A 25,984-nucleotide genomic window follows, 5' to 3' on the forward strand; every position below is an offset into this window, starting at 1 on the left:
ATATTTATGTTTGTTATTTTAAAATATACAAACGTTCTTGGAGTATCCTTTATCTTAAAACTGTGATACTCAAAGAAACAATATGAACAGTCTACTTGCTCAAAAACCTACCACAAAAGGTTCTTAAATTTATTTTTGTTTGAGAGAACTATTTTATAGCATAATTTGGGGCTTAGTTGTTTTTAATTACCAATGTACACATATTTTTTTTTAACTGCAAGTGCCCCAAACCATCAACTTCACCAAAAAATTTCCCACAACCTACCCCTGCAGTAGACACTTATCTTTACTGTCCACAAAATACAGTGATCAAAAATCGGTTATTTTCCATTGTGTAGCTTCTGCTGTCTATTCATTGTGAAGGATAAGGAATGGAAATGGTTGTGTAGCTTGTTTTAAAAAGGTTCACTTCCCTGTCCCAGGACATTTCTTACATTGGCATGAATGCAATTCGCTGCTGCTCTTTTCTGTCGTAGTTCTGCAAACCGGGTGATAGATCTCTAATTGTAACGACACTGCGAACAATAATTCAGACCAGCACAGCACATAGTCCACTACAGCTTACTGGCGATTAACAGTTCACGTCAAGGCTATGACGACTTGTTAGCCGTGACACTGTAAATACACAGAGATAACTTTTGTAGGACTGCTCTGCACATGTGGTTTGTATCATACATTGTAACAAATAATTTTACGGTTTGTAAATTGATATGGAAGGTAATGCTCTGCCAGGAACCGTTATGTGGCACAGTAGGTCCCTGTGACTGTATATATGGATAGAGGACTGTGGTTATGTGAAAACAGTATATTCGTGTTACTTTTTGTAGGACAAGGGTATGTGGAAACAATCCAAAATACATTTTGATTACTGAGCTGACAGGCAGGGCACATATCCCAAGACAAGAAATGTAGTTACAACATTTTGGGGGATAAGTGCCCTAGTCCCTCAAATGTGGCCTTGCATCCAAAAATATCCATGTACAACTTAGACTGACACCCAAAAAATTTGAACGGATAGATAGCTAGCACCTGACAGAATGTCATTCCTAAGCGCAGTAAGATGAGACACTAAACTTTAAATGAAACCAAAATAGTTAAATATGATGTAAGAAAGGTTCAATAAAGAAGTTGGTGTTTTGTTGAAGGGTATCAATATTCAATGTGTTGATAGTGTTGTCCCAGATTTTGATGCACCAGTATATTTCAGTTCTATTATAATGACAATATTTTCATTTTTAGTAGACGAAACATTCCAATGATCATATACATTCAGGGCTAGCTAAAATATTCAACACAGGATATTCCCACTAACCACTGTAATTTCTATGAGACATTACCTACTGTAAGCAAAGAATAAAACATTAAAATTCATTTTATTGTAATAAAAGGATAGAGTCAAGGATTTAAAAAGTCAAGGATACAAAGGGACAGCAAAAAAATAAATAAGGAAAGAAAAATTGTTACATTTTGAATGTTCCTGATCCGAAAACTTAATATTCTTCTCCCTCATCCTCTCCCTCAACACTATCTGCTCCCACCTCCTCATAATCTTTCTCCAGGGCAGCCATGTCTTCCCTGGCCTCAGAGAACTCTCCCTCCTCCATACCCTCACCTACATACCAGTGCACAAAAGCCCGTTTGGCGTACATCAGGTCAAACTTGTGGTCAAGACGAGCCCATGCTTCTGCCACTGCAGTGGTGTTGCTCAGCATGCAAACTGCCCTCTGGACCTTGGCCAGATCTCCACCAGGTACCACAGTTGGGGGCTGGTAGTTAATGCCAACCTTAAAACCAGTCGGGCACCAATCTACAAACTGGATGGAGCGTTTTGTTTTGATGGTGGCAATGGCAGCATTAACGTCTTTGGGCACGACGTCACCACGATACAGGAGACAGCAGGCCATGTACTTGCCGTGACGTGGGTCACATTTCACCATCTGATTGGCTGGCTCAAAACAAGCATTGGTGATCTCTGAAACAGTCAGCTGCTCATGATAGGCCTTCTCAGCAGAGATCACTGGGGCATATGTGGCCAGGGGGAAGTGGATACGGGGGTAGGGCACCAAGTTGGTCTGGAACTCTGTCAGATCAACATTGAGGGCACCATCGAAACGGAGGGAAGCAGTGATGGAGGATACGATCTGACTGATCAACCTGTTAAGATTAGTGTAGGAAGGACGCTCGATATCAAGATTCCTACGGCAGATGTCATAGATGGCCTCATTGTCCACCATGAAAGCACAATCAGAATGCTCCAGGGTGGTGTGGGTGGTCAGGATGGAGTTGTAGGGCTCAACAACAGCTGTGGACACCTGGGGAGCTGGGTAGATGGAGAACTCAAGCTTGGACTTCTTGCCGTAGTCGACAGATAGGCGTTCCATCAACAAGGAAGTGAAACCAGAACCTGTACCACCTCCAAAGCTGTGGAAAACCAAGAAGCCTTGAAGCCCGGTGCACTGGTCAGCCTGAGAGGGAGGAGAGATGTTTTATATAACAAAAATAAATATTGGATAATGAAAATAAATATGCAGGATGCACAATAGATCATCACTAGCAGTTTTCGAAATTCTTACCAGTTTGCGAATCCTGTCTAAAACCAAGTCGATGATCTCTTTGCCGATGGTATAATGTCCACGTGCGTAGTTGTTGGCTGCATCCTCCTTCCCAGTGATCAGCTGCTCAGGATGGAAGAGCTGGCGGTAAGTTCCAGAACGCACCTCATCTGAAAAAAGATCGACCGGTAGCTTTAACAAGGACTAAGGAGACCGATGTTAACAGAACATCATTGTTTAATAAAGACGAGGTGATCTTACCAATGACAGTGGGCTCCAGATCTACAAACACAGCCCTGGGGACATGCTTGCCAGCTCCAGTCTCACTGAAGAAGGTGTTGAAAGAGTCATCTCCTCCGCCAATGGTCTTGTCACTTGGCATCTTTCCATCAGGCTGGATACCATGCTCCAGACAGTAGAGCTCCCAGCAGGCATTTCCAATCTGGACACCAGCCTGACCCACATGGACGGAGATACACTCACGCTGTAGGAGAAAGTACAATAATGTCATACATAGTTTTGATTATTGTATAACTTCTGTCCTACAGAAGAAGAGTTATGGCTAGTTGAAGAGTTACTACGAAGCCCGGTGGTCAATGGAAAATAGCCTTCATTGCCAGTGAAGGGATTGTCAGTAAGGATTTTGTCCCCTCACACTGAAGTGACACAATCAGGCAACACTGTCACCTGCAAAGCTAACGAAGGTAGTCAGGCAAGTAGGCGTGCCCTCATATGCGGTCATCATTTTTTGGAAAGGAAAGAAAAAGGTGCAGTGTCTCTTAATTTGTATATACACACATTTGACATAAACGCTATATTTTAATCAATAATAATGGAGTTATGGAGTAATGGAGTTATCGGATAAATGTGTAATAGAGTATAGCGCCGTCATTTGAGTACGTCTTTAAAATATGTTGCTCATTACAATGGGAGTGATTATAACTCTCCTCTGTAGTAAGCCTCGTTGTAAACGCAGCTGAAAATCAGCACGGCAACGATTAGCGATGTATAGGCTTAGAGGCATCATAAAATCCCAGATATGGCACAAATGTGGCACTCATTTGGAGGGTGGAATTGTTCCTGGAGGCAGATAAAATACGTAGATAAAAACTCAGATTAAGTAGACGTGTGAGTTTAACGCTCTATTGTTTTTAACGAAATGTCAACATCTAAGAACAAATATGTAGCCTAATGCAAGTCTCTATACTCAATGTATTGAATATTTTGTATAGATTGTATTGCATAGAATAATAATACAAAAGCCTGTATAGTGTACTTGGTTTTCTTTACGCAAGATGAGGAAGCACCACGTGGTCTGACTGGCCGGGTTCATTCGGGTATTTGCCAAGAATGTTCAGACACCTGCGCGCCCAGACATTCAGTCCTAACCCTGGGTGCTACAAATTTTCCTAGCCCTTTCACTTCACAGGCGTTTAGTCTACAATTCGCTGTTGTAAATCACTTCATTAATTCTTGACGGTGGCAGAATTTCTATTTTAGAATAGAGCGTTTACGCGGTAGATCATTTATGTGATCACGACCGCACAGATTTCGAGTCTAGCGTACAGCAATGAAACCGCCCTGATAAGCGCCTGCCACGCTCTTCAATGCAACAACGTAACAAAGCAATTTAACGCAGTGGTCAAGAGGGAGGCAGAGTGAAAGAATAATAGCGCTTGTCCTTCATAAATAAAGGGCATCTGAATCTGTGGCGTACTAAAAGTTACCGAAGACTTAATCGACAGTGTGTTAAGCTGGGCACTTTTTGGCAAATTAGCACAAAGAACATATTACAATTCTAAATATCGACTGTGTCACATCAGATTATGTGTGATGATTGTCCTTAATAATAATTTTGTTTTTTCTGAAGCATATTTTCATTCAAAATAACAGTTTTGGAGACATTAGAAAAAACAGGTATAGCTATCGCGGTGTCATGATTGACTGATAATCGATAACTTATATATTCGATCATGACATCACATTTAAAGTATATCACAATTCCAGGTCTTTTCATTTTCATACTTACCATGTCTAAGATGAGGTGTTTAAATAAAGCAGTAAAGATAAAATATTTTTTATTTTTTTTGATTTACAACCAACTCTCACCGAATGACCTTAAGGTGTCTAATGTGAGAAGTTAAGCAATATGTGCCAGGGTGGAGCCTTTTATACTGGTCATGACGGCCAGCCACGTTTGTTCGGGTTTTAGAGAGAAGTGTACCGCCCACATGGATAAAGGGGCGTTACTGTCCATTCTATTGGACAATTTGAAAGAATGCCACTGATGACATGGATGGAAGGAAACCGTTAGGGCACAGATGAAATTAGGTTACGCAGCCACTGGGCTCGTTTGAGGGTTGAGCGTAGTGGATCCCACAGGGGAGACGTTTCTCTGACAACCGATAAGTTAGACTGTAGTTTTACTGCAATGCTCAGGTCAATCTAGCCATTTTCACAGACTTATGTATTTGACATATGTAATCAAAGATACATTTTTAAAATCCATTATATGAAAAACTTTTTTTTAAGTAATAAAAAGCATACATTTTTGTGAAAATAAAATACAGTTAGTTTGTAATGCTATTACCCACACAAAAAAATCCTAAACGCAAAATAGATATAGATAAAAAATACCTAAAATGTATCTTAAATAATCAAAGCTTGACAGGTATTTCTTACATCTGAGAGCCCTATGGACCCATCTAAGCCCATACTTGACCATATTCCTATTTCTATGTTTTTATCACTAATCGAACACCTTTATTGAAAAATTCATGTATGTGACTACTTAAAAAAGGGTCCTCTGAAGCTTGTGAGACAAAAATAACTTCTGTATTTTTAAGAATCCACAGAATTGTATTAGAATAATGATAAGGTAATAACACAAAGTCTATTATGCAGCTTTCGATTTTATCACTGGTGCAAACTTTTGGACACATCACTGTGTTCTATACATTTCAACTGACTGGGACCCTTTGGCTTACAGAAGGGCCAGACATTGGTTAATGTTTGTATAAAAGATAATAGGTGCCTTACAAAATAATGGGAAAATCAGCAGTCATCAAACACACTCACCGATTGTCTTGTCTTGGAAATACAGGAGACTCTTTCAGAGTTGGGTAAAACTGCTTCTGTCCACTATTCCTCTCTATCATGGAATGTTTTGCAGAGTAACCTTAAGCTAGACCGTTGGTGCCTTTAAAGCAATGCAGATGTTTGATAACGTTTTTATTGTTCAGTGTGTAAAATTTGAATTTTTCATATTTATTTGTTCACTTTTTATTTGCTGTCATACATGGCTCAGGTTTAAAAGAGACCCTTTAATTCTACAGAGACTGACTTTTTTGCATAAAGGGAATATAAAATTACTTTGTAACCCAAACGCTTTGAAAAATATTTATAAGTCTAACTGGTCAAACTTATAAATGACTGAAATAAAATAAAAAATATATTTAGGAGGTATTTCTAATAGAGTTTTGACATATTTTCATAATTCAATGTAGTCAGTGCAAAAATTATGTCTTGCTAGCTCATGCATCCTCTCACATACACAAAGTTACACTTAATCTAAACTAATGACAGTACTTCCAAAAATGCATCTCTCAAAATTCTCAAAGTTTGTAGATGACACCACTCTGGTCGGTTAAATCACTAAACCATGTACTGTAGAGAGGTTGAATGCTTGGTGACCTGGTCTAGTCACATTAATCTGGAAAATAAACAGTTGAGCTGGTGGTTGACCTCACAAACACTCTGCATTACTAACCTGTGAGACTGAAGGCTCAGCTCTTTGTTTAGCTGAATCATTCAAATTCATAGGGACCACCATCCCCACAATCTCAGGCTGGAGGACGAAATCACAGCAATCATCACATAGGCACACACAGGGATTTACAGCTGAAAGACAAAATATCTTCCAATCCATGCTGATCTGGCTTTACACATCCATTAAAGAGTCCATGCTCACCTGTTCCAGTATTCCCTTGTTTTTCAATTCAACTGAAAAACAAACTGAAATCTTTGAGGAAAAAATTTATAAATAAAAACTCATAATAACCTGGTTGGATAAGTGTGCACACCCTTAAACTATTACTTTCTTGAAGCACCTTTTGATTTTATTACAGCACTCATTCTTTTTGGGTAGGAGTCTAATAGCATGGCACATCTTGACGTGGCAATATTTGCCTAGTCTTCTTTGCAAAAGTGCTCCAAATCTGTCAGATTGCAAGGACATCTCCTGTGCACAGATCACCCCACAGATATTCAATTGGATTCAGGTCTGGGCTCTAGCTGGGCCATTCCAAAACGTTAATCTTCTTCGGGTGAAGCCATGCTTTTGTGGATTTGGATGTGTGCTTTGGGTCTTTGTCATGCTGAAAGGTAAACTTCCTCTTCATCTTCAGCTTTTCTAACAGACGCCTGAAGGTTTTTTGCCAAAACTGCCTGGTATTTGGAACTGTTCATAATTTCCTCCACCGTAACTAAGGCCCCGGTTCCAGCTGAAGAAAAACAGCCCCAAAGCCTGATGCTGCCACCACCATGCTTCACTGTGGATATGGTGTTCTTTGGGTGATGTGCAGTGTTGTTGTTGCGGCAAACTTACCTTTTGGAATTATGGACAAAAGGTTCACCCTTGGTTTCATCAGAACATAACACATTTTCCCATGTGTTTTGGGGGGACATGATGTTTGTTTTTGCAAACTTCAGCCAGGCTTGGAGGTTTTTCTTTGTAAGAAAAGTCTTCCCTCTTGCCACCCTACCCCATAGCCCATTCATATGAAGAATACAGGAGATTGCTATCACATGTAGCACACAGCCAGTACTTGCCAGAAATTCCTGCATTTCCTTTAATGTTGCTGGAGGCCTCTTGGAAGCCTCCCTGACCAGTTTTCTTCTCGTCTTTTCATAAACTTTTGAGGGACGTCCAGTTCTTGGTAATGTCTCTGTTCTCCACTCAGTGCCATATGTTCTCCACTTGATGATGACTGTCTTAACTGTGTTCCATGGTATATCTTATGCTTTGGAAATTCCTTTTAACCCCTCTCCTGGCTGATATCTTTCAACAATGAGATCCCTCTGATGCTTTGGAAGCTCTCTGCGGACCATGGCTTTTGGTCTGACATGCAAGTAAGAAAATGTAAGGAAAATCCTACTAGAACAGCTGAACTGTATTTGTGATTAATCAGAGTCACTTTAAATGATGGCAGTTGTGTAATGACTTCTATTTAACATGAGTTTGAATGTGATTGGTTAATTCTGAACACAGCCACATCCCCAGTTACAAGAGGGTGTGCACATTTATGTAAGCAGGTTATTGGTTTTCATTTTTCCCCCTCAATGATTTCAGTTTGTTTTTCAATTGAATTGTTCACATTATAGGTCACATTAAAAGTGGAAAGAGTTCTGACATGATTTATCTTTGTCTCATTCTTTTACATTACAAAAACCTGGCATTTTAACAGAGGGTGGGTATACTTTTTTATCCACTGTAGGTACTAAATGTATGCAATTAAAAATGAATTTAAGTCACCCTGGATATCAGCATCATCAAAGATGACCTCACCAGGTCCAGGCAAGCAGACCCTGCAGTGAAAACTGCCCAAAAGCTACTATAGTTCCTTCAGAGACTTGAGATGTCTGGCATGTCTACAAAAACTCTCACCAACTTCGACAGGTGCACCATCAAGAGCATCTTCTTGGGCTGCATTAATGCCTGGTACAGCAGCTGCTCCGCTGCTGATCAGAAGGCCTTCCAGAGGATGGTGAAGTCTGCAGAGTGTGTGCACAGAGGGAAGATAGCATTGGCTGCTATCTCCTCTCTTTGAAAGGCATCTACCACACACAATGTCTTAGGAAAGCACATACCATCATCAAAGACTACAGCCACCCAGACTATGGTCTGTTCACACTGCTGTTGGATTCTACTGTACCATTCATAGGCATATTACACTAATATTATATTTAGAATATTCAGTACTTCTAACCATACTGTTCATATTCCCCATTTTACAAACTTTCAATATTATTTAAATTCTTATTACGTAGATGTTGTGCGCCATGTCACAATAATTTCATTATTCAGAATTACATTTGATAAATAAGACTTTGACATTGACCAAAAATATACACAATTGTATAAGGTTAATATCAATTCACTTTAGGAATACAATAAATTGTGGTTTAAATTGTCCACTTGTGATCTGTGAACAAAATCAGAAAACCGGAAAGTCAATGGAAAACGTCTTTATTAGCACAAGTCTGTAGATCTTACATTGTTCTCCAAAAGACAAAGGATGACAAAGTCTTTTATTCCAAAATACAATAGGAGGCGGTCAGTGATTGTATAGCCAACCACAGGTTCACAGACCCCAGAGTCTGGACATCTTCCACATATACATAAATTGTACAGTATGTCCCAACCTCCCTGTGGTTTTGTATAGCGTCCACTGTCATTGGCTCCACACACAAGGCATATAGACTGGATATATAAACCGGATGTATGGGGCCCATCAGTAACCAGTATCACATATCCTACCACTGTCAGTACTCCCATGCGTTGTGTCAGATCAATAGAATTGCTTTTCATGCCCGTAATTCCACAAATGTTTGCAACACATTCATATTTGTGATGACATGGACTGGAAGTTATATGCCACTGCCCGTAACTACACTGTTAACAGCAAACGGAGTGAGATGCTCTTTGCAATCAAATATGGTATTGTCCTTACTATATTATCTGTCATTACCATTTGCCTTTGTTAGATTAGATTCAACTTTATTGTCATTGAGCAAGTACAGTACAGTACAACCAAACCCTGCTAGCATCTAACCAGAAGTACAAAGCGTTAGCTCGTTTAAGCTATAGTACTACAGGCCATGTGGCTGAGTCACTTAGCAGACTGCCGCTGGGGTACTAACCAGTCATTGCACCAATATTACAGGTAATTTCCTTTGTTTGCTGCCATACTGCAATTTGAGTGACTGCCACATTACGTGCCCCCGATGACACGTTAGTGATACAGCTCCGTTGGCAAGTATGCAATCAACTGTCTCGACTGCAACTCAGCTAGCATTAACGGGTCACTAATGTTTTGCCCTGGCTTATCATTCTGTGTCAGAGAGCAGTAACATTAACTACTATACACCATTAGCTGTAACGTTAAGCACTGTTGCATCCAAATGGTCCAATATTACATGCTATTTTTCCCTCGCTGATCAAGGTTAACCTACTGATATCCGTTTATTTGGGTCACTTATCTGAGTGTGATCATAACATTGGTACAGGATGTAATAACAGAGACAGAATAAACTTTATTGTCGATTCTTTTATTGGGCTCTCACCATAACAGTCCATAACAGTGGACCACACCTTAACATCCTTTATGATACTGGTTGATCAAGGCAGAATATTTGAGGAAAAAATGTAAATCATTCTCAGTTAAGAAATATTTAATATTCCTCTCCCTCCTCCTCTCCCTCACCCTCAATGGAGTCGACGCCCACCTCCTCATAATCTTTCTCCAGGGCAGCCATGTCTTCCCTGGCCTCAGAGAACTCTCCCTCCTCCATACCCTCACCTACATACCAGTGCACGAAAGCCCGTTTGGCGTACATCAGGTCAAACTTGTGGTCAAGACGAGCCCAGGCCTCTGCAATAGCAGTGGTGTTGCTCAGCATGCAAACTGCCCTCTGGACCTTGGCCAGATCTCCACCAGGTACCACAGTTGGGGGCTGGTAGTTAATGCCAACCTTAAAACCAGTCGGGCACCAATCTACAAACTGGATGGAGCGTTTTGTTTTGATGGTGGCAATGGCAGCATTAACGTCTTTGGGCACGACGTCACCACGATACAGGAGACAGCAGGCCATGTACTTGCCGTGACGTGGGTCACATTTCACCATCTGATTAGCTGGCTCAAAACAAGCATTGGTGATCTCTGACACTGAAAGCTGCTCATGGTAAGCCCTCTCTGCAGAGATCACTGGGGCATATGTGGCCAGGGGGAAGTGGATACGGGGGTAGGGCACCAAGTTGGTCTGGAACTCTGTCAGATCAACATTGAGGGCACCATCAAATCGGAGGGAAGCAGTGATGGAGGAAACAATCTGGCCAATCAACCTGTTAAGATTAGTGTAGGAAGGACGCTCGATATCAAGATTCCTACGGCAGATGTCATAGATGGCCTCATTGTCCACCATGAAAGCACAATCAGAATGCTCCAGGGTGGTGTGGGTGGTCAGGATGGAGTTGTAGGGCTCAACAACAGCTGTGGACACCTGGGGAGCTGGGTAGATGGAGAACTCAAGCTTGGACTTCTTGCCGTAGTCGACAGATAGGCGTTCCATCAACAAGGAAGTGAAACCAGAACCTGTACCACCTCCAAAGCTGTGGAAAACCAAGAAGCCTTGAAGCCCGGTGCACTGGTCAGCCTGAGAGGGAGGAGAGATGTTTTATATAACAAAAATAAATATTGGATAATGAAAATAAATATGCAGGATGCACAATAGATCATCACTAGCAGTTTTCGAAATTCTTACCAGTTTGCGAATCCTGTCTAAAACCAAGTCGATGATCTCTTTGCCGATGGTATAATGTCCACGTGCGTAGTTGTTGGCTGCATCCTCCTTCCCAGTGATCAGCTGCTCAGGATGGAAGAGCTGGCGGTAAGTTCCTGTACGCACCTCATCTGAAAAAAGATAGACCTGTAGCTTTAACAAGGCCTAAGGAGACCGATGTTAACAGAACATCATTGTTTAATAAAGACGAGGTGATCTTACCAATGACAGTGGGCTCCAGATCTACAAACACAGCCCTGGGGACATGCTTGCCAGCTCCAGTCTCACTGAAGAAGGTGTTGAAAGAGTCATCTCCTCCGCCAATGGTCTTGTCACTGGGCATCTGACCATCCGGCTGGATACCATGCTCCAGACAATACAGCTCCCAGCATGCATTGCCCATCTGGACTCCAGCCTGACCCACGTGGACTGAGATACACTCACGCTGGTTGAAAAGATGAACAAATATAGAAAATTAATAAAAAACACATTAAATGTTGCAACTTTCCATAATCACAATACATCCAAGTGGATTTAAAAATATATATATTTAGACATTTGAAATCTGGACGTGTTGTGTTCAGATGTAGTTCCAAAACAGTATTTTTGAAATTCACATGTAGCCTAGGATTTAATACAAGGCCAGAATTGAGCCATCAGATCACTTAGTTGTTAAATCACCTGACTAGAAACTGAAATGTTGCTAGATTGAATCCCTGCGTAAAATGAAAAATGTGGTGCCGCATTCACAAAACATTTTATCTTACCAATAGGGCTCCTAAACAGCACAAACATTTCCTAGCTAAGAGTTTCCTCTTAAATCCTATCCACAAAGCTAATAAGACCAACTTTTACTAAGGAATGGGGAGAAGTCTTAAGCTAAGGGAAAGGGCGGGGTTGACCCCGTTGCTATGGATGATGTCGTATTCCACGAACAAGCCTACTTACTATGCCCAGTGATTGGCTGATAGGGGAGGGGTCTCTGTCAGTGAATTCATCATAGAAATACTGTAGAAGAATGTGTCATGTTGCCATATTGAAAAAACAATATTCAAATAAAAATGTAGGGCACGTGTCACTGATTAAACATAAAACCAAGAAAGATATACTGACTAGGCAATAATATGTTCAGCTAATTGTCTGTCTGTTACATGTCTGGCAGCTAGTAAAGAAATGTGTGTTTATCTTTTGATGGTACAATCATTTGTGCAAATAGACCTATGTGTCCAATCTATAGCACCAACTACACTGGGTGGACCAGCTATGGCCATGAAGTCAGCTTTGTTTCTTTGTAGTTGGCGGATATCATAAGGAAACCGTATGATTTTTTGGACGATATGGGGTCTGGAGAGGGCATTTATTGTTTGATGTAATATTCAAATGACAGATGACTGAGATATATGTAGTTTGTCTGCGCTGCATAGCTGCATTTTCCCTGATTCCAAGTAGCATAGAGTTGTCACAGCCTTGATCTCTGGTGTTATTGGGTTGTTTCTGTATGTTGGTGAAGTGAGGGCATCAATGAATAGCTCTACTATGATCATAATACCCTTGCGATTATACCGATACCTTTTTAAAAGCTCTGTGTCATTAAATGTTCCTATAACGTCGACCTGATTAAGAGGCGGATTGCAGGCAGCAGCCTTTAGGATTTGTGATTTGGTCTCAGTGATTTAGGAGTCCTCTTGACTGCTCCTAACTTTTCCCAGATTTAGGAGCTGGTTTTAGCGCTAAAACGCTTTGTGAAATACTCTTAGGCCAAAAATGTAGGAGTCCTAAAGTTAGGACTGACACGCCCATTTTTTAAAGAGTCACTCCTAAATCCGCATGTAAGGAGCCTTATCCTTAACTGCTCCTGTCACTATGGAGAACAGTGCCTGCTAAGTAAGAGCTGTTTAAGAAACACCTGGAAATTCAGCTTGTTTATTATTGTTTACAATTATTTTACCTGGTAAGTTAACTGAGAACACACTGTCATTTGTATCAATCTGGGGAATAGTTACAGGGCGAGAAGAGGGGGTGAATGAGCCAATTAAAAGCTGAGGATGATTAAGAGTCCAATTTGATAAGAGTCCCCTTTACTGTCCTGTGGCATTGGGATATGATGTTTAGACCATAAGGAATAGTGCCCACTAATGGCCCTCCAACAGCATCTACCATGCTTAGCTTCAGTTGTCAAATGCACAGTGTTCAAGTTAAATTGAACAGTTTTTGCCCTGTTCATGACAACACAAGATGATTATAACAGACAAATAGCCATTCATCTAGGTCTGTCTTCAAACTTTGTTCAGAATGTTCACACAATCACAGTGAGCATTTGAATGATCAAAGGGTGTAATAAAATGCTGAAAATATGTTTTAGAAAACATGTTATTTTTATGAAATAAACACTGATTTATTAGACATATAATAATTATTAATAAATGTAATTACAAAGACTACATAGGGGATTAGATAGGTTAGATAGCTGAATCAATGTCTGCAACATCACTACGACCACAGTATTCCTCAACCGAATGTAATATCACAACAGCAGAATAATCTCTGTCAGACCAAATCACCACCATATTCAATCATTAATTAATAATGATTTAAGTGTTACTGTTTAAGCATTCATGCAGTATATTTATGCATAGTAACCATTTTAATGTTAATCAGTTTCTTGGGGACATGCATTTTCATTTTTTTACAATGTTACTTGATGCAATTTACAGTGTTGTTCAGAATGTAACATTCTTAGGTGTGATTGTGTTCAACTGCAGCATTGCCTATATCTTCACATTTTAATATTTTAACAAGCATTGCTGTGTTATTTCTCACAAGACAAAAATGTGGTGGTATTTTTTTTAAATTTTACAGCAGCATTATAATATGCTAGAGCCTATTCTAGGCATGACAACGATGTAAGCTTCAGAAAGTTCCAGATCGTTTAGTCCAACAGACTAAAGATCCAGAAAAGGTCGGATCCCAGCCACTCCCAGATTATAGTACAGCAGTTGATCACACGTCTTTCATGCGGTTTGTCTGTTTTTAAATTACCCTACACTGTCTTCATTCAGGGTGTTACATTTTTTCAACAAATAATTTCTTAACAAAACTCATAATAATATCAAATTCTCCATTAGACCTACGAAACATGCGTTTATTTTATGCATAAAAGAACATTCTGGATCAACAAAAACGAAACCAATGCATAATTCCTTTATAATAATAATTTCTACCATGTAATTATGGAATATCTCGCCCTTTTAATATATCCGACTGTGATGAAAAAAATATAATACAAGCATTATGTTTAATATTGAAATTAGCTTCTCACCATTTTGATTCCTTTATGAGGAAAGGATGATAGAGTCGCCGAATAGATGAACACTGTTCTCTTCTAGACACAAGCAGTAGAAGGCGCTGGGCACTGCGGGGAGAAGGAGGATGAGTAGGAGGTGGGCGTTGCTTCTCATCGAATGAACCAGACAGCGAAACAGCAGCCGCAGCCCAGAATCGCAGACAAAAGACAAATCATTTTCGAAGATAATATGTTGTACTTAGCCTTACTTACCAGATTACAGCGCTCTATTATTGTTAAAACGTCCAAATAAAACGTAATAAACATTGTACTACTATTGCACCTATTATTTCTTTTTTCGGTAAGCAAGGTACCTTGCGTATTTTTACGTATTTTTAATGCTACTTTGATATTCAGTTAATAATTTATATGTTTTTACTTGATTATATTTGTATTATTGTTACAGATTTCATGAGTCAAGAATTTCTAAATAATAGATACCCAAAATGTCGTTGCACCTCTACACATCACCAGAGTGAACATACATTTTCTAATCTTCAGTAGAGTAGTACATAATGCATAAATAGATTAACAGTTAAATAAACTTATGTTTACGTCATTATAAAGTGTTATACATGGTGCCAACGTCAATGGAGACCATATCACTGCAATTTAATGATTACTCCCTTGCTAAAATGAAAAGTAGGCTATATCAACAAATTGCAACATTAAAATATATAATGATAATTTGGTAAGATAGGAATATATAATAAATTAGGTGAGGATGTAAACCCCTATAAAATAATCTCCCAGAATTTTCATTCTAGTGCAAGAAATGGCTAAAACTCAAATGTTACATCTGTGTACATTACATGTAAAAATGTAATTATTCTAACAAATAAAAATTGAGAAGAAGTTGTAGATACTTCATAGAAATGCAATGACAAACATTAACACAAAAGTAGATTCATGTAGATCTATAAAACATGTTTTTGCTGCAACAACCCTTAAACGCTTCCTGCCCAGTATGCCAGGCCTGGCTCCCACCCTGTTGTTCAAGATTTTTGCTGCATTGAAGACACTCCTATGCAGTAGATCATGTGACTGATGTGTCACTGTAGTCACCCACAAATACATGGTGCCCTCAGTTTTCAGCTCTCTATTACTAGTCCTAGCTGTCGTAATCCTCTCTTCAACTTCCTGTCTGTACTCCACAGATATACACAACACCAAACACAGAATTTCAGTAATTTCAGATCGAGGTAATACCTTGAATATTTGCATTTTAATTAACCTTTCATTTTGTATCCCACTTTATATTGTAATGTGCCTACTAGGGAGATGGGTGGGCAATTTATAAAAACTCAAAGCACCTATCTGTCAAAGAATCATAACTTATAAATCTTAAAGTACACCAAATTGTTTTGGGGACGTCTTGGAATTCTAGCCTTCCTGAACCATCATAATGGACAACATGGTCTCTAGGATTTTATCAGAACATGTAAAAAATAAAGCATCATTTTGTTCTATTACGCAATTCATGCTGTGTAAAATATGTATGCTGATATATTTGCACCTTAATTGTGATGTTGTTCCCTATTATTTTTTGCATAGAGTTGTTTTACTATTAACATATTGATTTAATTGACTTCACAAGATGTCAAAGAAAAACAATCTGCCCTTTTGTCACTGAGCAAGGCTGTTCAGCCTAATTGCTTCAGTGTGTCATAATGATTGATCCCCTGGGTTTGATCCTACTTTTCTGGAGAGCATCAGGGAGAGTGGATAGGCAAAAAAACTATTTCCAATGTACAGGTTATTGACATTTCAGTATGCTACTTAACTCCATTTCTACTAAAATTATGATAGATGGGTATTCCTTGTATTCTTTGGATATTCTTTGTGACATGTGTATTATTATACCGGATGTTTTAAAAAAAAGATTGGCACTTGTTTTCTTTTGTTCTACAACCCTATTTTCCAAAATGTTGGAATGCTACGTAAAATGTAAATCTGAACAGAATGCAATGATGTGCAAGTCATTTAAACCCTTTTTTCAATAGAAAATAGTACAAAGACAACATATCAAATGTTGAAACTGAGAATTGTTTTTGTTTCTTGAAAAATACACTCACCTAAAGGATTATTAGACACCATACTAATACTGTGTTTGACCCCCTTTCGCCTTCAGAACTGCCTTAATTCTACGTGGCATTGATTCAACAAGGTGCTGAAAGCATTCTTTAGAAATGTTGGCCCATATTGATAGGATAGCATCTTGCAGTTGATGGAGATTTGTGGGATGCACATCCAGGGCACGAAGCTCCCGTTCCACCACATCCCAAAGATGCTCTATTAGGTTGAGATCTGGTGACTGTGGGGGCCATTTCAGTACAGTGAACTCATTGTCATGTTCAAGAAACCAATTTGAAATGATTCGAGCTTTGTGATGGTGCATTATCCTGATGGAAGTAGCCATCAGAGGATGGTGGTCATAAAGGGATGGACATGGTCAGAAACAATGCTCAGGTAGGCCGTGGCATTTAAACAATGCCCAATCGGGACTAAGGGGCCTAAAGTGTGCCAAGAAAACATCCCCCACACCATTACACCACCACCACCAGCCTGCACAGTGGTAACAAGGCATGATGGATCCATGTTCTCATTCTGTTTACGCCAAATTCTGACTCTACCATCTGAATGTCTCAACAGAAATCGAGACTCATCAGACCAGGCAACATTCTTCCAGTCTTCAACTGTCCAATTTTGGTGAGCTTGTGCAAATTGTAGCCTCTTTTTCCTATTTGTAGTGGAGATGAGTGGTACCCGGTGGGGTCTTCTGCTGTTGTAGCCCATCCGCCTCAAGGTTGTGTGTGTTGTGGCTTCACAAATGCTTTGCTGCATACCTCGGTTGTAACGAGTGGTTATTTCAGTCAAAGTTGCTTTTCTATCAGCTTGAATCAGTCGGCCCATTCTCCTCTGACCTCTAGCATCAACAAGGCATTTTCGCCCACAGGACTGCCGCATACTGGATGTTTTTCCCTTTTCACACCATTCTTTGTAAACCCTAGAAATGGTTGTGCGTGAAAATCCCAGTAACTGAACAGATTGTGAAATACTCAGACCGGCCCGTCTGGCACCAACAACCATGCCACGCTCAAAATTGCTTAAATCACCTTTCGTTCCCATTCTGACATTCAGTTTGGAGTTCAGGAGATTGTCTTGACCAGGACCACACCTCTAAATGCATTGAAGCAACTGCCATGTGATTGGTTGATTAGATAATTGCATTAATGAGAAATTTAACAGGTGTTCCTAATAATCCTTTAGGTGAGTGTATATACCCACTTACATTTTTGTTGGGGTAATGCTAAAAAACCAAATCTGGTAGAATATCACACAACTAATTAGGTTAATTGGCAACAGATGATTGTGTATTGAAAGATCATTTCAGAGAGGATGGGTCTGTCAGAAGTGAGGTTGGGGAGGGGTTCACCACTCCGTGAAAGACTGTGTGGGCAAATAGTGCAACAATTTAAAAATAACATTTCTCAATGTACAATTGCAAAGGGTTTGGGGATCTCATCATCTACAGTACATAAAATAATTAAATGACTCAGAGAATCTGGAGAAATCTCTATATGTTAGGGACAAGGCTGAAAACCAATATTGTTTGGTTGTGATCTTCGGCCCCTTAAGCAGCACTGCATTAAAGACAGACACAATTCTGTAGTGGAAATCATCACATGGGCTCAGAAACACTTCAGAAAACCATTGTGTGTGAACAATGGAATCATTGATGCAGCGTCCTCTGGGCTTGTTATTAACATACAGTTCAAAAGCCCGCATCCATGATGGTATGGGGGTGCATTAGAGCACATGGCATGGGTGACTCACATCTGTGAAGGCACCTTAAATGCTGAACAGTATATGGGTTTTGGAGCAAAATACATATTTTTCATGGAAGGCCTTGCTTATTTCAGCTAGACAATCCACACTCTGCACATATTACAACAGCATGGCTTCGTAGTAAAAGAGTCAGAGTGTTAAACTGACCTGCCTGCAGTCCAGACCTGTCAACCATTGAAAACATTTGCTGCATTAAACAAAAAATACAACTAAGGAGACCCAAAACTGTTGAGCAGCTGAAATCCTATCAAGCAAAAATGGGAAAACATTTCACTTTCAAGACTACAGAAATTGGTCTCCTCAGTTTCCAAATGCTTACAGAGTATTGTTAAAACAAGAGGTGATGCAACACAGTGGTAAACATGCCCCTATCCCAACGTTTTTGAACCGTGTTGCTTGTATCAAATTCAAACTGGGCATGTATTTTTACAAAGATTTCAACATTGGATATGTTTTCTTGTATTATTTTCGATTAAATATAGGGATTAAATGATTTGCATATCATTACATTGTGTTTTTATTTACATTTTACGCAGCGTCCCAACTTTTTTGGAAACAGGATTATAACAAGTAAGTAACCGCTCTTCACTGGGATTTGAATGGCATGGGGCCCAAAAGAGGCAACCTGTTTAAAAAACAAGGACCATGTGTTATACAGGCATTCCTGGGTGCACAATGGGGCTCTTGAGCTTCCTTGGGGGCCCTGGGTCTTACCTGATTTGAGGGGCAGAACGATATCTACATATTTTTGTATATTCTCTTTAACCTATTTCAAAGGGGGTGTCATGGCTAATTACATGTGATAGTTTAATCTTATAAATATAATATGCCCTGTTATAAAGAATCTCACTCACAATGCAAGAGAGATTAGCCCACTCGTGTCAAGACCCTCTGATCTCACTCTCGGAAGCAGTCGACTTCCAGGTAGGGATTGTACAGGCCTTCCAGCTAGAGACTCCAGAGCCCAGAGGAGCATTTGTATCTGCCATGAAGAAGCAACGGCTATGCAAGTTTACTCACATGGCAAAGACACCAACGCGAGCCCTGCCGAACCTCTCCCAGAACAGCCAGGGGAGAAACCTCTCCCAGGGGAGAAGCCTCAATTCCAAAGACACGTCGGCCCAACAGGGAGCATTGAAAAACTGCTAAAATACTCCATGTAAGCGAAGCAGTGTGCGCTCTGTATCACCGACCTAATCCTCAACTGAGCACCCGACCCTATAAGTAACACAGTTGCAACTAGTGAGTCCAGCCAATGGAGCCCCCTGAAAAAAGATCAGGGGGGCCTCTCCAAAGGGTCAGCACCCTAAGGCATGAGGAGGAAACCTAGAATAAATGATGAAGCTGATGTGACAGGTTCAGAAGTATATCCGGCAGGAGTGCTTAACAGGCCACATCCGGGATAGCCTAAGAGGGATGTCAGCCACCAGGGGGAGCACACATTCTCCAAGCTGGAATTGGAAAAGGGAACAGCAAAGAGTCTTTTTTGTGAATGGATGTTAATGCACGATTGAGAACCAAATTCCACTCAAGACAAAATTTAAAAACCTGTTGTCCTGAGTCAGGCACCTCTTCGCCAGATTCTTTCTGAATCCCATTGACTGAATGTGTGATTGAAATACAGTAGTGTGTACTGCCCCCTGCTGGTATGACTGTTATAGATAAATCACCTGATTTCCAATTGCATCAATGTAGCATGAGGTCCTCCAACCACCTAGGTCAAAGAGCCAAAAGGTATGGCTACCTGCACAAAATAAAGTCTGTTGACAAAATTATCTTAAATATGCCTGACTGCCCAAACAAGCACCCCAACTCATGATTCCACTGCAATGCACCCCTCACAATTGGTGTGTCTGAGCAGGCTGCTTGCATGACCAGGTTGACGCAGTGAGGCCCACAGTGAACATAAACAGCAGGTTGCTGTTTTCTAATGAGAGCCTGTGCCCCTGACAGATGCCCTGACATATGATGCTGCTCCATCATAGGTTTGGCCACGCAGTCCTGAAAGGGAGAGGAGCACATCAGAGACAATCTTTGAAATGTGCTCACCTGTGGTAAAGGTGGTTTCGTAGAGGCCAATGAATTCCTCTAGTTTTTCCAAGATGGAATCAACATAGCGGAGACAGATGGCCTCCTGCTCTGTGCCACTTACGTTCTGTTTTCCATTGATTATTACTGAATATTGGACCACTGGCAAAGCCATGATTTCTCCTGCAAGGTTGTGAATGATAGTATTGCTCATTAAGGTATAGCTGTGGTTTTCTGTTGCAACCAGTGTCCCATTGCAGGATTGTCCACTGTCTTGAGAATGAGAAGGTAGTGGAAGTTCACCTCTTAATTTCCATGCTCCCTTAAAGCTAGGGCTTGTTAGGCCAAGTAATTAACAGAGCTTATTCTTTTTAGTAAACGTTACCTGGCTAGTGAAGATGTTTTCTTTGAAAAGACTTTGGCACAATAAAAGCACAAAACTCCTTTCTGTGTAGGACAATAGTGTAACCAAGGGAAATCCTTGAGCCAGCTCTTCTGTAGTCAAATTGTCTTGTAGGCCAACTTCTGCACATCAGTGAACTTGGGATTAGGCTGATATGACTCAGTCAAAGGGTAATTTTGCTCTGCCTCTGATTCTCCTTGTTCCTCTTCTAAGGTGCCTTCCTGCTCTGATTCCTTATCCTCGCTGTTCTGATTTGGCACTTTCTCCTTGACATCATTCCTAGCACCAACAACCAACCACAACCAAGATGCACTTTGATAGGTGTTACAACAAAAGTGTTTATTTTCTGCTTTTTCTTTTTCTACTTTTTCTGTTAAAATGCCAGGTTCTAGTGATGTAAAAGAATGAGACAAAGATAAATCATGTCACAACTCTTCTCACCTTTAATGTGACCTATAACGTGAACAATTCAATTGAAAAACAAACTGAAATCTTTGAGGGGGAAAAATATGGCAACAATGGCACATCAATATTTGCCCACTCTTCTTTACAAAAGCACACCAAATCTGTCAGATTGCAAGGACATCTACTGTGCACAGCCCTCTTCAGATCACCCCACAGATGTTCAATTGGGTTCAGGTCTGGGCCATTCCAAAATATTAATCTTCTTCTGGTGAAGCCATGCTTTTGTGGATTTGGATGTGTGCTTTGGGTCGTTGTCATACTGAAAGGTAAACTTCCTCTTCATCTTTCTAACGGAGGTTAGGGGGGACTTTATGTTTGTTTTTGCAAACTTATGCCGGGCTTGGATGTTTTTCTTTGTAAGAAAAGTCTTCCGTCTTGCCACCCTACCCCATAGCCCATTCATATGAAGAATACTGGCGATTGTTGTCACATGTAGCAATACAGCCAGTACTTGCCAGATGTTCCTGCAGTTCCTTTAATGTTGCTGTAGGCCTCTTGGAAGCCTCCCTGACCAGTTTTCTTCTCATCTTTTCATCAGTTTTGGAGGGACCTCCATTTCTTGGTAATGTCTCTGTTGTGCCATATTTTCTCCACTTGATGATGACTTTCTTCACCGTGTTCCATGGTACATCTAATGCTTTGGATATTATTTTGTACCCTTCTCCAGACTGATACCTTTTAACAATGATATCCCTCTGATGCTTTGGAAGCTCTCTGCGGACCATGGCTTTTGCTCTGAGATGCAACTAAGAAAATGTCAGGAAAATCCTACTAGAACAGCTGAACTTTATTTGTGATTAATCAGAGTCACTTTACATGATGGCAGTTGTATAATGACTTCTATTTAACATGAGTTTGAATGTGATTGATTAATTCTGAACACAGCCACATGCCCAGTTATAAGAGGGTGTGCACACTTATGCAACCAGGTTATTGTAAGGTTTTTATTTTTCATTTTCCCCCCTCAAATATTTAAGTTCACAGTATTCCCCCAGCTATCCGCGGTTACATATTCGCGAACTCAAGTATCTGTGAACCTTTTTCAAGAAGTCCTATCCTAATTCTAAAAACGTGCAGATTTCAGCCATCCAATGTATTTATAAGTGTTTTATATCTTTCTATATTCTATATTTTATTTACATTATTCACAATATATTTACAATATTATCGTGCAATAAAACCATGTAAAGGGTAATGGGGCACTTTGTGTAGGGTAACTGGGATAATGGGGCATTGTGTGTAGGGTAACTGGGGTAATGGGGCATGTTGTGTAGGGTAACTGGGGTAATGGGGCATGTTGTGTAGGGTAACTGGGCTAATGGGGCATGTTGTGTAGGGTAACTGGGGTAATGGGACATGTTGTGTAGGGTAACTGGGGTAATGGGGAATGTTGTGTAGGGTAACAGGGGTAATGGGGCATGTTGTGTAGGGTAACTGGGGTAATGGGGCATGCTGTGTTGGGTAACTGGGGTAATGGGGCATGTTGTGTAGGGTAACTGGGGTAATGGGGAAAGTTGTGTAGGGTAACTGGGGTAATGGGTCATGTTGTGTAGGGTAACTGGGGTAATGGGGCATGTTGTGTAGGGTAACTGGGTGTTAGGGAGTGATTTTTAAGGGTGCGTCACTTATCCGCTATTTTCCTCATCCGTGAGGATTCAGAACCAATCCCTCGTGGATACGGGGGATGTACTGTATTTTTCAATTGAATTGTTCACGTTATAGGTCACATTAAAAGTCGTTATAGGTCACATTAAAAGTTCTGACATGACTTATCTTTGTCTCATTCCTTTACATCACAAAAAGGGGTGTGTAGACTTTTTATGTCCACTGTAGCTACTGTACTTTTATACTGTTGATTTTTCTGTGCAGTGTTGCCATATTGGGTGGGTGTCTGCCCAATTGGGCTACTTTTGATTACACTGGGTGGGGGAAACTAACCTTGGGCTGGTAGATGAAATTTGGCCTGCTTTTGTCAACATTTGGCGAATATTTAGCAAACATTGTGAAACAATATTACCAAACAAGCTGTCATTTTATGGTCAAAAACACAAATACACAATTCTGAGCTTTTACGTCTCCACCACTTTTCAACACAAAGTGACGCCCATGGTATTGTCTTTAGGTGTCAATGATTTGCTCTGTAATTGTAGGGTTGGTGAAAATACCTGCTGAAATGTCTGCCTATTAACTTAGCAGTTAGGGTGGGTGCTCATTATAGTCAACAGTTTTTTATGTGAAGTGCACAAACTGCCCCCTCATGTGCAAAACCTTAAAATATTTTCTTGCTAGAGCCCAGTTACTTAGCAACAGACATATGCAAGCAAATCCCTTAGTAACAGCCGGGTGGAGCTGGTTGGGGGAAAGGAGGTGGCGGGGGACTAGAAGGAGGAAGTTGCATAATTCAGCATGGTTTAGTACAATCTGCTGGTTTTGCATGTCTCTTTATCTATTCTCTGATAGGCTGCAGTTCAGGGCTGTACCTCTACATAGCACAATACCCACTTTATCAATCCCATTGGTGCATTCAGAACAGATAGGATGATTTTGTAGAATTGCTGCAGTGAGGGAAAAAATTCTGCCTTAATTTATTTCAAAAAATTGAGCACAATATATTTTAGCTGGAGTATCATGCCTTTGGAGAGTATTCCGACCCCTTCACTTTCCCCACATTTTGTTGTGTTATAGTGTTATAGACTTAATTTATTAAATGTTATATTTGATTAAATGTATAATTGATTAAATGTTATAGTAGATTTTTTTGGATCAATGTATGATTGATAAAATAAAATCTCTACAGAAGGACACCAAAAACAACATAATACACCTAATACATCTGTCCTTTGGTCTGATGAGTCAAAATATGCGATGTGTGCAGGAGGAGGATGTGTGATGGTTTGGGGGTGCTTTGCTGGTGATACTGTCTGTGATTTATTTAGTTCAAGTCACACTCAAGCAGCATGACTACCACATCAGACTGTAGCGAAACGCCATTCCATCTGGTTGGAGTGCTGGGTTGAGGTTGGTCAATCGCCCAACCTCAACCCAATTGAGATGTTTTTGGGATGAGTTGGACCGCAGTCTGAAGAAAAAACAGCCTACAAGTGCTCAGCATATCTCATGAAACTGCTTGAGAAAGTGCCAAGAGTGTGCAATGCTGTTATTAACGCAAAGGGTGGCTAGTTTGAAGAATCTAAACTGTAAATGTATTTTGATTTGTATCTAAATGTTTTTTGATTACTTCATGATTCCATGTGAGTTATTTCATAGATCAGATGTCTTTACTGTTTTTCTGCAGTGTGGGAAAAATAAAGAAATACAGGTATGTCAGGAAAATAAGGAGCCTTTAGTGAAGGGGACTCATTGGTTGAGATGCTTGGCCAACACCCAAAGGAAAGCAACGGAGGAAAGAAAATTGCTTTTGCGCTTTGCAACACGTGTATAAAGCAAGTACTGTTAGCTGAGCTGATACCAGCCCCCCCCCCCCCCCCCCCCCCAGTTCACAACCACAATACCTGAAGGGATTCATCCAATGTGGACTGTTACACCGATCAGCCAAAACAGCCCTGACCCGTCGAGGCATGGTCTCCACTAGACCTCTGAAGGCGTGCTGTGGTATCTTGCACCAAGATGTTAGCAGCAGATCCTTTAAGTTCTGTAAGTTTCGAGGTGGGGCCTCCATGGATCAGACCTGTTCGTCCAGCACATCCCACAGATCCTCGAATTAGATTGAGATCTTGGGAGGCCAAGTCAACACTTTAATCTTGTTGTTGTGTTCCGCAAATCATTTTTGCTTTGTGGCAGGGTGCATTATCCTGCTGAAAGAGGCCAATGCCATCAGGGAATACTGTTACCATGAAAGGGTGCACATGGTCTGCAATAATGCTCAAGTAGGTGGTATGTGTCAAAGTAACATCCACATGATTGGCAGGACCCAATGTTACCAAGCAGAAGATTGTCCAAAGCATCACACTGCCTCTGCCCGACTAGTTTTAAGGTTGGCATTAACTACCAGCCCCCAACTGTGGTACCTGGTGGAGATCTGGCCAAGGTCCAGAGGGCAGTTTGCATGCTGAGCCACACCACTGCTATTGCAGAGGCCTGGGCTCGTCTTAACCACAAGTTTGACCTGATGTACGCCAAACGGGCTTTCGTGCACTGGTATGTAGGTGAGGGTATGGAGGAGGGAGAGTTCTCTGAGGCCAGGGAAGACATGGCTGCCCTGGAGAAAGATTATGAGGAGGTTGGCGTCGACTCCATTGAGGGTGAGGGTGAGGAGGGAGGAATATTAAAGTGAATTGCGTCACCCTAATCAAATCACTGATTACTCTACATAACTCAGCTTTAGTGTTTTTTTGTGTTAATTGCTTTCAACCACTGTCATAGACAGCCATGCTTTCTGTTGGTATCAAATGTGGTTAATTAAATGTACTGCATGTTCCGGGTATGTTATGGTATTGCAATGGCTTTACTTTTCACACTATCTGTTTGTCCCCTTCTGATGTGGATATATAATAATCTGCTGTTTATTTCTGAGTTTGCTTCTTTTAAATTTTTTTATGTTGAAATAATTGATTTTGTATTTACCAAGGAATAATTTGATTATTGCATTGTAAGAAACAATGCAGTTATATATTGTTACATACAATAGTTCTACAACAACGTGTTGGTTTATTTACTTAGAAATATTTCTCTTTACACACAATTATTATACACTAATAACATGGGTTATGAGCAAATCTTTGAAAGTGCATGTAGCATCAATAATTGTTGCAATGTGTACCTACA

General features: G+C 40.4%; 1 protein-coding gene across 3 annotated transcripts; it reads right to left on the reverse strand.

Moving 5' to 3' along the window:
* Positions 1-1,354: 1,354 nt before the first annotated feature.
* tuba2 (tubulin, alpha 2) lies at positions 1,355-14,541 on the reverse strand. 3 transcript variants are annotated; one of them, XM_029113779.2, is made up of 5 exons: positions 14,431-14,541; positions 11,334-11,556; positions 11,094-11,242; positions 10,059-10,985; positions 1,355-1,538 (listed from the first exon to the last, which is right to left on the reverse strand). In XM_029113779.2, exons 1-5 carry the CDS (start codon positions 14,431-14,433, stop codon positions 1,491-1,493), a joined length of 1,350 nt encoding a protein of 449 aa, XP_028969612.1. In that variant the 5' UTR covers positions 14,434-14,541; the 3' UTR covers positions 1,355-1,490. The 3 variants fall into 3 exon arrangements, with proteins under 3 accessions (XP_028969612.1, XP_010879475.2, XP_028969611.1); XM_010881173.5 differs by lacking the exons at positions 10,059-10,985; positions 11,094-11,242; positions 11,334-11,556; positions 14,431-14,541 and adding exons at positions 2,574-2,722; positions 2,814-3,036; positions 4,582-4,701 and having other exon boundaries at positions 1,355-2,465; XM_029113778.2 differs by lacking the exon at positions 1,355-1,538 and having other exon boundaries at positions 9,132-10,985.
* Positions 14,542-25,984: the final 11,443 nt, after the last annotated feature.

This window comes from Esox lucius, chromosome 17 (genome assembly GCF_011004845.1).
Source record: "Esox lucius isolate fEsoLuc1 chromosome 17, fEsoLuc1.pri, whole genome shotgun sequence".
NCBI classification, from domain to species: Eukaryota; Metazoa; Chordata; class Actinopteri; order Esociformes; family Esocidae; genus Esox; species Esox lucius.

Bases quoted from the DNA above. Each gene is read 5' to 3' on its own strand.
- tuba2 (XM_029113778.2), bottom strand. The intron at 11,243-11,333 runs GTAAGATCACCT...ATCTTTTTTCAG, and splicing joins TCTGGAGCCCACTGTCATTG to ATGAGGTGCGTACAGGAACT. The intron at 10,986-11,093 runs GTAAGAATTTCG...CCTCCCTCTCAG, and splicing joins TAGACAGGATTCGCAAACTG to GCTGACCAGTGCACCGGGCT.